Source organism: Cryptomeria japonica, chromosome 9, assembly GCF_030272615.1.
Source record: "Cryptomeria japonica chromosome 9, Sugi_1.0, whole genome shotgun sequence".
NCBI lineage: Eukaryota > Viridiplantae > Streptophyta > Pinopsida > Cupressales > Cupressaceae > Cryptomeria > Cryptomeria japonica.
The window spans coordinates 127806065-127818565 of record NC_081413.1 but is presented as its reverse complement, the minus strand read 5'-3'; the positions used below and the strand labels follow the sequence as shown (position 1 = coordinate 127818565).

At 36.3% G+C, this 12501-nt stretch overlaps 1 protein-coding gene across 8 annotated transcripts in view; it reads right to left on the bottom strand.

Annotated features, from left to right (window-relative positions):
• The window catches only part of LOC131031389 (protein TRANSPARENT TESTA 9), a 63816-nt gene extending 51606 nt beyond the window's left edge, over nt 1-12210 (bottom strand). Inside the window, exons 1-11 of one of the 8 annotated variants that reach the window (XM_057962503.2) lie at nt 11727-12206; nt 5323-5374; nt 5033-5160; nt 4771-4904; nt 4544-4640; nt 4381-4438; nt 3914-4022; nt 3631-3754; nt 3340-3529; nt 3126-3200; nt 2860-2957 (exon numbers count right to left, since the gene is read on the bottom strand). In XM_057962503.2, the coding sequence (XP_057818486.1) occupies nt 2860-2957; nt 3126-3200; nt 3340-3529; nt 3631-3754; nt 3914-4022; nt 4381-4438; nt 4544-4640; nt 4771-4904; nt 5033-5160; nt 5323-5374; nt 11727-11779 (1118 nt within the window). In that variant the 5' untranslated portion in view covers nt 11780-12206. Of the gene's footprint in view, nt 1-2859; nt 3201-3339; nt 3530-3630; nt 3755-3913; nt 4023-4380; nt 4439-4543; nt 4641-4770; nt 4905-5030; nt 5161-5322; nt 5378-11726 lie in introns of those variants that run through there. The other 7 variants (XM_057962504.2, XM_057962499.2, XM_057962501.2 and 4 more) reach the window with 7 other exon arrangements.
• Nucleotides 12211-12501: the final 291 nt, after the last annotated feature.

The following is a 12501-nucleotide window of genomic DNA, read 5'->3' as shown; positions in this document are numbered from 1 at the left end:
CCCTGCACATCCCATCCAAATGCATCGTCCGCAAAGGTTTCTCCCCTTTTGCAGGGATTTTTTGCTTCTTCCTAGTAAAGGAAGATATTTGCAGATATTTTTATGCACGCTATCAGATCATTTCCTTTTGATCTGATCAATTCTTAATTTTGTAACCTAACCCTAGTAGGATTAAGGTTTCTAGAACTGTAGTTCAATCTGAGTTATACCCAAACTACAAAGGCAATTTTGTAACCTGTTTTCAGCATCTTCTTCCTTTTTCTTTTACAAAAACTCATGTTTTCTGCAACTGTAAAAATTGTTTTGTCTGGCATTAATAAAATTAGCCTATCTTGCCTTCTTTCAGTTTAAACAATTTGTGTAATGTGTTTACCTTCTTGTTTGAATGCATTCTCTTTTGTTTTCCTTAGCTTAAGTGACTGTGTTTATGCCTCTGTGGATGTTGTCTGAGAATTAGCTTCAACTCCTCTCTCCATCCTATAGAATTCCAACCTTCACTCACACTTAGGGAGCTAATTAGGATTGAAATTTGTGCATGCTTTGGGTAGTTTTCTTGATTTTTGTGCAGTTATAGGCAGGGAAGATCATAATTCAATCTAGGTGCAAACCTTATTTCCCTTTCAAGCATTCCTTCTCCCTTTCCCCCTCTCAGATCATTAGATTAGGTCTTATATGTGTTGGGTTGGTCCAACATATGCATTTGGATTGATAAGGAAGTCGGCCTTCTCCGAAGATTCAACCTCACATTTAGCAAGGTTGATGAGCACAAGTGTCCATCAAGGGTGCAAACTTTTGTGACAACAGGAACCAACTAGCTGACTTCAATGACATAGCATTCAAAAAGCTATGTTGCAGTGTTCAATAGGACCCCCCCTATTATGATATTTCTTAGAAATATTTGTAAAAACCAAAAATATAAAGGACCACTTCGAGCGGGTGACCTCCAATAATCAGATTATAATAATGAATTCAATATTTAATGATATAATGATATGGAAGAGTTCTCATCCTTATTTATAGTCTTATCTATGTAGAGACATACCCCTTCATCTTAATTAATAGGGATTAGTATATTAACTAATATTTTTATGTTAGGATTAACATACCACGAGTGATTAACTTATTAGACTTAGGAATATATAATATATACTTAGAAATATATGATATTAGGATCATCACACCACCACCCCATAGTTGTATTAATATGGGTCTGGTTCAAAGCTTGGTCCTAATTCGAGGCCTAGTCCAACTGCAAGATGGACTAGGGTTTGCCTAGGGTCTGTTCCAAGCACCCTAGGCTCCCTGTGGATCCATCAACATAACGCCCACTTTGAGGTGAAACCTAGGTGCCTAGTGAACATAGGGCAGATTTGAGTGAACCCAAGAGCCGCCCAAAAGAAAAAAAAATCATTTCACCCTTAAGTGATAAATTGCGAAATGGCAAGCACTATGAAGGTTTGTGTAGTTTCAAAGAGCTTGATTTGGGCTTGGTGGTAGGGATGTTGCCCCTTGACCTCGCTAATATCAATGCCCCCCGACCCCATTGAGGTCTCCACTCCCTAACCCCATGTGCCACTTTGGCATTTCTTAGTATTATGTAATTCTGGGTAATCTGATGGAGCATGAATATTTACTTCTTTTGTAAATTTGTAGTTATTTTTATATTATATTGAGGCCAACAAGATTGACCATGTTGGCCTAGTGCATTGCTTTTGTGCCAAGCTACATTTTAAAGTCTCAAGTGACTCGTTCTCAATATTAACGCCATTCCTTAGGTGTTACCCTTATTCACAACAAACTGCATTTTATTAAATTTATTTAGAATGCCCCTTTAATATTTAGGGAAGATGGCTTTGGAAGCCATTAATATTAAAGTAAAAATACATTAAAAAAATAAAAGTTATGAACTTCATCACATAAATAAGGTACACTTATAGTTCATTTACATGGATTGAAGTGGATTTGAAGTGATACGAGGTTTGAAGTGAGTTTTAAATTATATAAATACTTCTCTTCAGTTGTCACCTGTAATTATTACTTGAAATAAGATTTTGCTGGCAGTTTATCCACTTAGTACTGCTCATATCTTTTTGTAAGCTAGGGCTTCTCCCTACTGGGTGTCATTAGGAAATAGGATGTTCCTTTGATGACAAATGTGAATTTCAGTTATTTGCTCACCCAACATGATTTTAAAGTGCTGTTATTAACTGATGAGGGTCACCATTATGGATCTGTTATAAATGGCAGTTCTTTTTTGCATTTTAAGAGAAGACATTTTGGGTTATTTTCAGGCATCAACCTCTGCTGTTTTGATAACAGAATAGGTAGTGCCACAACCATATATTTTACATTGGGAAAAACACAAAATATATATGTAGACAAAGAATAAAAAGGGGGAAAGTTGTAGCTGGATCTTTGTTTTTGGTTGTAGAGTGGAAGAGGTATGGCTAGGAGCTCAAATTGTTGACATTTTGGTGAGCACTGGGGCCAAGAGGTAATAATATTGCATTCCAGCGATTTTGTTATTTAAAGCTTTTAGCATTTAAGGGCTGGTTTTCATGTTATTTTTTATATCATTCGTGTTAAACTTATCTTTTCCACATATGTTGATGAAATTCAGTTTATAAATAGGAATTGTTTTTAGTTCTTGTATTAGTAGAGCCCAGGGAATCAATGTGGCTTATTGATTCCCAAAGCTCAAACAATAGTACCAGTTATGTGCAGAAAAAAAAAATCATAATGTTTGCTGGTGATCAAATGAGGGGTCACTACATATGAATAATGAAACATTCTAATTGTAAGACATACTCAGACACAAACAAGGACACTGACAATGCATACAGGCTGGAATAAGCTTACCTCAAACTGAGTTTCTCATCCATTCCAGTTTCTTCTAGAGTACAATTTGGGGAGTAAGTCGCTGATGAATCAAGGGTATTAAGCTGTTTGTCCTGCTTCTGCATGTTTAAATCCATAGCAGTTTCAGCATCAAACGTAGTTTCTTGGTCCAACTTTCTAGTCCCACATGACAACCCTTCAGTAGATTCATGGCCATTACACTCACTATCCAAACGTAAACTTAACATCATGTGTGGGCATAGAAGAGCAGCTCCAATACTATTTACCAAGTCTTTGAACTGGACTTCTCGTAAAATGAAAGAAAGCAAGTATAAAGATGTGCGAGCACACAAACTAGTACCCTGCAGATAATTATTAGAGAATATTACCGATAAGAATTCAGCTTCTTAGAAAAACATACAAAAGAAGATCACACTAAACTAAAATTTAAATCTCTTATACAAATCAAAAGCAGTATAAGTTCGGTCAGTCAGTTCTCACAGTAACAGAAGACGAGTGAAGAGAAGGCAACAAAATTGTCAAAAACAATGAGTGCAGCAAATGATGCGTCATTAGTTTACTCAAACATGGAACACCAGCACAAATGATGTCATTGGAATAGCAGAGGTTTTCTCCGATCTCTGCTAGTTTGGCATGTAACTTCCCAACAATCTTGGAAGAATCAGAAGTCCTGCATTAGAAGTCAAATAGTTTACTGTCTACGTTAGAGTTACAAGTAATGATCAGTAAATTACATTCAAAGCGATTAACATAAACAACAAGCAGACTTACTTTGAGTCATTAACAACTATCGCATCCAACTTAAAGCATTGCTGCCTCAGAATCTTCACTAAGTCCAAAAAGTACCCCGCCAATTCAGAACTGGTGATGAATTTATGAACAAATTCATCACTAACTATGAACAATAAAACATAAAACCAATTAACTTGAATGAGATCCATTCTCTCTAAACAATTAAATCTAATCATTAAAAAGCCCACAGCAAACGCTATTGGCAAGCAATACAGAGAAAAATTCAGGAAGTAAACATATGGCTCCAAAGACAAATTGTTACCATGGTAAATGTTAAGTGTCAGAGCACGCACAGCTATTCGGACCATGTTTTCTTCATGATGAACAAATTTGATTGCTTCACTGTACAATGGAAAGGAAATGACTTCATCCTGTAAATTAGAAAACAATGTGTGCATTCAGAAAGAATAGCTTATGCCTTTGACCCTGATAAATAAGGAAAGAAGGGCAGAACTAGGGGAAAAGTAAATTCAAACAGGCTGTTTACTAGTATAGAGCATGTATACTGTATTGACTTTAGAGCCAATAATAACCATACAGTGGAAGCTGTAAAGTTTAAATGATACAAGCACAGGACCCCACCTTCCAATTACTGGACATGCAATACATTCAAGTCACATCACAACCACTCCAGAAAATCTCAAATAAAATGTGAGAGATAAACATGCAGTTGTTAATGTACAACTTATCCTACAAGAATTATAATGTCCAAAGATTAGATAAACATACATTTTGAGTCTTTACAAGAAGAGAAATTGTATTCTTATCCAGCTTTCCACTCACTGTCCTGTAAAACAATGGTTAGCCATATTAAATTGCATCATATTCCCTCTGTATTAAATGGATAACATATAACAAAAGATGAACAAGAACCAGAAACCAAGTCTCAGACCTCAAAAAGTATATATAGTAATTAAGTAGTTCCTCACTGTTGAAGTCAAAAGGATATAGGATGAGATTGTTAACATGCCCATTACTGAATAAATAATCTGCATGAATGACAAATTACACTTTAAAACAACATTCAAATGTTTTTAATGCATAGCTCACTTTAAAAACAGCTTCAAAAGATATGGTGCAAAATATATGTCTTAAGAAAGCCTCTTAATTTTAACTTACAAATTGCCTGCTCGCTCTGCAAATTCTGAATCATAATGCTCAATGTCTGTAGTAACTGTATAGCTATGCTCTCTGTTTTACTGATCTTTAGAACACGAAGGAACTGTGACATTACCTGCTTCTCCATAAAAAACCTGCAAGCAGTGAAGGCCAAAACTTGAATTTCATAAAAAATGTCAAAGATTTGTATGCCACAAATATCCACAAAAGGAAAATCAAAAGCTGAAAATAGATGAAGATGAATTTGCAAAAAACATCTTACTCAAAAAATGATGGATCGTGTTGGTCACCATAAGTTACTAACTCTGCTATTGACCTTAGTGTCTCAATGACAAAATCCTTTAGTAGAAGTAAATTAAAACCAGTGGTTAGTTTAGAAATGACCAAGCACTGCAAAAAGAAGCAATAAAATCAAGAATATGGTGATCATACAAATACAAGTGGTTGCAGAAAAATATAAAATAGAAGCACACATCTAAAAGGGTCACATTTTGGCATTTTGCCATGTAAATGCCACCTTCAATCTCAATAAGTGCATTAAGACACTCTTACCTTGTTTGTATTATTCACAATATGGATTTTTTGTAGCTGGTCATTTAGGTGTCTGCATTGGCAAAAAATTACAAGTTAAAAGTATATTCAGTTAAACAAGAGAATGTCCAGCAGATTAGACAAGTATACTTAGTTGCAATAGAGAACTATGAGGGTAAGAAACTCCCTAGGTTACAAATATTACTTAACACAAAGCAGTAAAGAAATGTAAACCTAACAAGTGGGACAACAATTAAGTATACATAGCCCTGTCAGGGAAGTACATATCAGTAAAATGATAATAAACTTTAGAAATGGAAATCTGCAAAAAACTACAATAACATGAAAACCCAACCTCTAAATCTTAATCTTCACAAAGAAGGAAAAATATTTATGAAATTGAATTCAAGGTCATTGGCATAAATTAAAACGTCAGATCTTATAAGTTATACCAGTTATTTAAGCAAAGTTAAAAAGAAGGAACTCATTGAAGATCTGTATAAGACAAAACCTTTGAAAGAACTCAGCACCCGAGATACAGGTTAAGCTAAGATCAAAAAGTAAACAAACTGATAGAAAGTCTAGAAAGATGAAATGTGGCAAAAGGCAAAAGCACAGCAAGGGGCCCAAACATAAGATTTGGGGATTTCAAAAAGACAAAAAAACAAAAGAAAAAGAACAAGAAAATCTAGTTACAACTTTGCAAAGCATATTGAGAATGAGTTTTAAGAAACTGAATGATAAATTCACCATTTAGACGGAATTACATGTCATAAACACTGCATAATGCAAAACCATAAAATATTCAACATTAAAAATGAATACAAATCACTAATTAAGACTTGATATTCAACACGTATGGACAATAAAATTAATAAATTAAGCTGGGCAAAGCTCAAAGGTTCAGTATCCCTTCTTATCATAGTTTTCACCCTCTTTATCATCCAACGAACCACCATCTAAAATGGGACCCACATGATGATAATAACAACTACTAGAAACATTGCCAAAATCAGATTTAGAAGATGAAAGAGCAAGTAAGCACCTCCAATAACATACTCTTCCTCTTATTGAAAAAAATCATCCAAAGTAAATCACAATGACAAAAGTAGCAATCACGGCAGAAGGAATATCCAATATTCATTTTTGTGACGCCAGACAGGCCTCTCTTTATATTCTTCCTAACTGAAGAGAAGGCAATATTTATATGGACACAAACAAAAGCTTATCCCTCTAGTGATGCCAACCTGCTTCTCTTTACAAAATCAATTTAATTCATAAATGTCTCGGTTTTTCTTATTGGTTGTAAAGCTGGCAAACTAGAAAAGAAATAGAACTGCTACTGTCTAAAACTGAAAACTAGAAGCTTGGGGATGACCCCACAGTGCAACGGAAGTTGCAACTCCGTGTTAATACGGAGGTCCCAGGTTCGAAACTCTCGAACATTGCTTGTGTCCCCATGACATCTCTGGTGGCCCATGCAGATTTCGTACCCAGGCGTTCTCGAGCTGGTCGTGCAGATTTGGGGGTGTTAATACCTATCCGTTTTCCGTACGCAGGTGAGGACTGGTTTGTCCACGCAGGCAGACGGGATGCATTGGGTGGCGGTTTGTGCTCGGCGGCCCGTGAAGTTGGTGGTAAGACACATGGCGGTGCTGGGGGAGTGGTTTGCATGGAGCAGAGGTAACTGATGCAGCGAAGGGGGAGATATAAGGAGTGGAGATGTATGGAGTGATAAGGAGTGGAGCGATAAGGTGTGTATGGAGTGATAAGGAGTGGAGCGATAAGGTGTGTATGGAGCGATAAGGTGTGATAAGCGGAGCGATAAGGAGTAGAAAAAAAGGATGCGGAGTGATAAGGTGTGCATGGAGAGATAAGGATGTTTGGAGTGATAAGGTTTGAGTCCAGATAACAAATTGGAGGTGTTAATACCTCATCTATCAAGAAATATTCTCGGGGATGGGGTCCCCCTATATGTGGCCCCACTGGTTCGTAGCTCCAGTCAAAAGCGATTACCGATCAAAAAAAAAAAACTGAAAACTAGAAGCATAATAATCCCAGTACTTGCAACCTGAGATTGCCCCAGTCAAGCATCTGTAAGCAAGTGCTTGGACATTACAATGCTATATTATCACCGGCAAACATGTCAAAATAATATCCAAGGTCTTCCGATCAGGAAAGAATATTGAAAATATTTTTCAGTATCCAGCAATCAGCTTATTGGAGATAGTATTTTACCCCAAAGGCCCAAGTCAGCCTTGTCACAGTACTAAGTGTCAGAGCACCCACCAAAGCAAGTTGTCAAGTGATTGACATGTCAAATCTTCTAACAAGAATATGCTTGATAGATATAGAACAGACTTCACCATTTTCATAAATTGCTTACATGCTTTTAACATCTAATCTATACCTTCCTACACACCTGATATCATAGGAGCGATTGTCTCATAAAGCCACAAGTAATCAACTGTGGCCTCGGATACTACAGCATAAAATGTGCCTGGACATCAGCACACATAAATCAAGAATTATATTTTTTGTTGACAACCTTTTCTGTGTTAGCTTCTCTCCAATATTGCCAAAAAAGCTTAGATCTCATGTAATTGACAACACACTAATCTGATTCTCCAGGTTTTAATAGTTGATACTTGCAAATTACCAAAAGATGTTTATCTTGCAAAACATTAAGTGTATTTTATTCGCCATATGACATAACTCCTCAATCCATGAAACTCAACATCAATTAATTTTAAAGCAACATTTTGATCACTTGATTCTCCAGGTTTTAATAGTTGATACTTGCAAATTACCAAAAGATGTTTATCTTTCAAAACATGAAGTGTATTTTATTCGCCATATGACATAGCTCCTCAATCCATGAATCTCAATATCAATTAATTTTAAAGCAACATTTTGATCACCAACTGGATCTGGACCCAAAAGATGGGGCCACACCTGCTCTCAGTGATTAGACAACAGTTGATATGCAAGCTTGCACTTCCTCCAAAGTGCCTTGAACAACAATGGAAGGTCCCCCAATCTCAACTTCTTTCATGGTTGTGTCATAAATCAACTAGTTAATTTTCTCCTGGTGTGAGTATGAATTGCTTTCAAAAACAAATTAACCAGAAGAAACCATCCCCATCAAACTTTGATACACTAGTAGCAACACAAAGTGTTTAAAGAGTGGTCCCAACAGCCTCCTCCCTTTAAACTTCTTGCTCTTAAAAATCAGTGAGGCTTACTTTTTAAAACTGAGATTATGTACCCCTTGGAACTCTATTTATTGTTAAGATGGTATCCTGCAAATAGCTGAGTGAATTACTAAATTAAATCTCATAATTCATTAGCTTATATGCAACAACCATAATACTGATCTATTTCTCCAAAGTCTCTAATAATCATAATATTCCTGATGGTCTGGTGCTTAATATCTTACAAGTATTATCAACAGCAGGAACTTAACCACGAATTTTCTGACAGAGTAGGATTTATTTTTCTTTCAAACTTTTTTAAATCATCTTTTTCTTCAGCACTCTCTCGAATTCCCCTCTATCTTTTGACCAGCAAAATATTTTTCACATTAACTTAAATGTCATTTGAAACCCTCCTCTGAGTTCTCAACTTGGTAACTCTAACTTTTCCAACATAACAGAGAGTATATGGTATATTCACACTCTGTCTAGTATGATTTTTTATCAGGTTGACCACCATTCTCCCTCCATGAGATTCGCAACCAATGCCAATTTGTCAACCAAATCAAGAATGAGGAACGATGCAATGTTCAAAAAAATTGACCAATCACTGCATCCATATGGTCCTTGAATCTTATTTGAATCTTATCATAATAGATTTGAAGCCCACTAACAAGTGACACATTCAAAGAAACTGCATGCTCTGACTATAAGGTATTTCTTGTACCAAATAGTGAAATAAAGAAATGGACAAAGCGCATACCAAAGTATCCCTAGGCACAATTTGGGCAAGCCAATACAAGGTAAGGTCAAAAGCAAAGACCGTTTGATCTGAGAGCATAGATCCATCCAACTTCAGAAATCAGAAAATGTTAACTATAGGTCCCACAAGAGGTCTTTTGGCCCAAAAAAATTGGTCATAAGATCTGAATATTATTTTGGGCTCAAAACATACCTAAAGTTGAGTAGAGGATTAAATAACTAAAAAACTTTACAAAATTAAAGATGGATCCCAGCTGATAATTGATAATTAAATGTCAATATTCAAATGTTAAAAATAAATCAAAATGGTTTATATAGTGCAACCGCACACGAAAAATCAGTATCTACGTGATCAGCCACCAGTCCCACCTCCAAAAGTAGCTTTTGTTTCATGTGTTGTTTTGTTTGTTAGGGTATTTCTTTCACAAACAAAAAGATTTTTTGCATTAAAATTTTTTAAGTTTTGTTGGATGGGTTCTCTGATCCTAATCTTTATGATATAGTCTGTTGGGATATAAACTACAAACTTATGAAGTATCAAATCAAAGGATATCTACCAATTCACAAGAGCAAAATAACGTTCAAACTTAACAAAAACATCTTGAAGAGTAGGGACTTTCCATTACTTTGTATAACAATTTTCATCAGAAAGCCTAATTTTTTTTGGTGTCAGTAAATCTTTTGAGCTTGCAACAGTAGCCAGGCTATAGATAGAAGGACACGATTAAAAAACTCTGCCAAAAAAGTGAAAAATCAGAAGAAACAGACAACAATCCTTAGTGAGGCACAAGGCTAAAGCACATCTCAACAATTAAAGTAATAAACAGAAGAAACAGACAACAACCCTTAGTGAGGCACAGGACTAAAGCACATCTCAACAATTAAAGTAATAAAGTGCCTGTATAAAACAGTGGAAGGACGAAAAAGGATAAAAATTGCAGGCAGAGTGGAAGAATGGAGTGAACTGAACAAAAGAAGGTTACATTGAAATTGTATCATTTTTCTTTAAATGGAGATCCACACAAAAAGACTGCTCAGGATCAGCTGGGGTAATTTAGCTCCTTTGACAAGCCTTTCAGCAAAACTACATAAAGGATGGGAAAAATAGATTTTCCATTACATTCCATGAACCTTATAGACAACAAGAGATTCTAATTTAACCGATGACCAAACTACATGTATATCTAACTGGCACAAGCTATTGAGACCCAAAATTTTAATATTTTTTAAAGATAAAGAATTGGCCACGCACTTGCTTATTGGAGTGAGCTGAAGTTAGGTAAGGCAATGCTTTTTAGATTGCATCCTAGCCAGTGCACCGTAGACTCACTGGGTAAACAACAGAAACTTTAAACTTTACCTTATATGTATTTTCAAATTTGTACCTCTTTGCATTATGACCTTTTGACAAAGACTGTGTTAAATCAAGGCTTATTGATGTGTCTAAGCCTGAGGTAAAAAGCAATGGAACTTTTATAGCAAAGCCTTGGGTTCAAATCTCTCAAAGACATGTTCAGGTGTAAAACTACATAAAATTCTGAGTGCGGCATACCTCAACCAACAAAGTACAAGTACTGCGATTCAGCATCTAAGCAAAGCTATATCCTGAAGTGATTGAAAATTGGAAGAAAGGGCAATTGCCTCCAAGTGTAAAGTTAAGAGACATACCATGTTGAATTCTGGGTGCAGAACACCTCAACCAAAAATGAACAACTTCTAGGATACATCATCTAAGCCAAGGTACATCCACAGTGTGGCTGAAAAGGGTACTGTTGGCCATGGTCTCCAAATGCAATATTGAGTGCCTCATACCACATTTGTACCTTGACTAACAAGGTGCAAGTCCCGGGACGCAGCATTTAAGCCAAACCATGTCCCCAGTGTGGTTGATAATTAATAGCTGGCAACTGCTTCCAAGCGTAAAATTTCCTATAACTTAACACATTCAATTCTGCATGTGGCGACATGAAGCAGGTTCTGAGATGCAGCATCTAAACCAAAGCACATTCACGGTGTGCTTCAAAAGGGCACAAGTGGCCATGACCTACAATTCTGGACATGGCATACTTCAGCTGAGAAACTGCAAGTCCTTGCCTGGAATTTAGGTCAAAGACATGCCTCAAACAGTGGATGTTAAAGAGGGCAATCTGCCACATGTGCTCCACACAATGCGTAATAGACAATTGAAGCAGATGCATTGCGATGGCAATGACTCACAAGTTTCCCGACAATTCAAAACCATGCCAAAATGAATTATCCAATAGTTCTTTAAATCCACCATTGTCTATACTTCTAATGTACAATTAAACCAAAACGGAACACAAAAATCGCCTTCGGGGGACAATCTTCAACAAAAGCTTCTTAATAATTGCGGCATTACTCCTAATCCAAATGTTTTGACTAAGCTACTTCACTCATCCTCCGGCAATCCAAACTAAACCAACACTATTGAAAACCTTTAAAAAGTACCTGAGCTCATCTACGGAGAAGCGGGGTCTGGATCGCCACAAGGAAGACCACATGATTCCTCAAAATCGCAAAATTTGCCAAGCACAGCCGAAGATTAAATAAGTAATAATCATTAAGCCTTCTCCGTGCAAAACCCTCAGACAACCGCGCCGTCCAACGAGGTTTCGAGGGCAGCCGAGGGATATGCAGGATCATATGGATTGTTGCTCAGGCGCTTAATCTCAGCCAGATCAAAGCAAAATTGAAATCAATAACTCGAAAAAAATTCATGTGCAGGCGGGGAACAGAGATCGGGTTCACGAGACCGTAAGCGTTTTTGTGGCGGTACAAGCTTGCTCTCCTCCTGCTTGCTTGGCATGCCCGTATAATTGCGATGCTAAAGAAGGGCCATGCGTTGTATTGTATTTCAATTTTAAGTTTCACATCGTGCTCTTCGAAATGCGCTGTCTGTCCTGTAGTGATTTTTTTTAGTTTTTAGTTTTTACTCAGTACTTAAAAAAACAGGAATTATACGGGTAGTGAAGTACGTAGACGTGCATGGATCCAATTGCTTTGTATTGATGAAATATTTTAGAGTGGTTTTAAGAATATTGGTCTGTACAAGGCACTAAAAGTGCATAATGAGTGGAATTAGCTTGAATCTATTTTAAATATATAGTGTGATTCTTCATTGTTATTTTCTAAAATTGAAGAAAGGTCTATACAATAGAGAGATAAGGAATAGTTGTAAGAAATTCAAAATATTATTTTTTATTTATTATTAATTTTTAAAGGA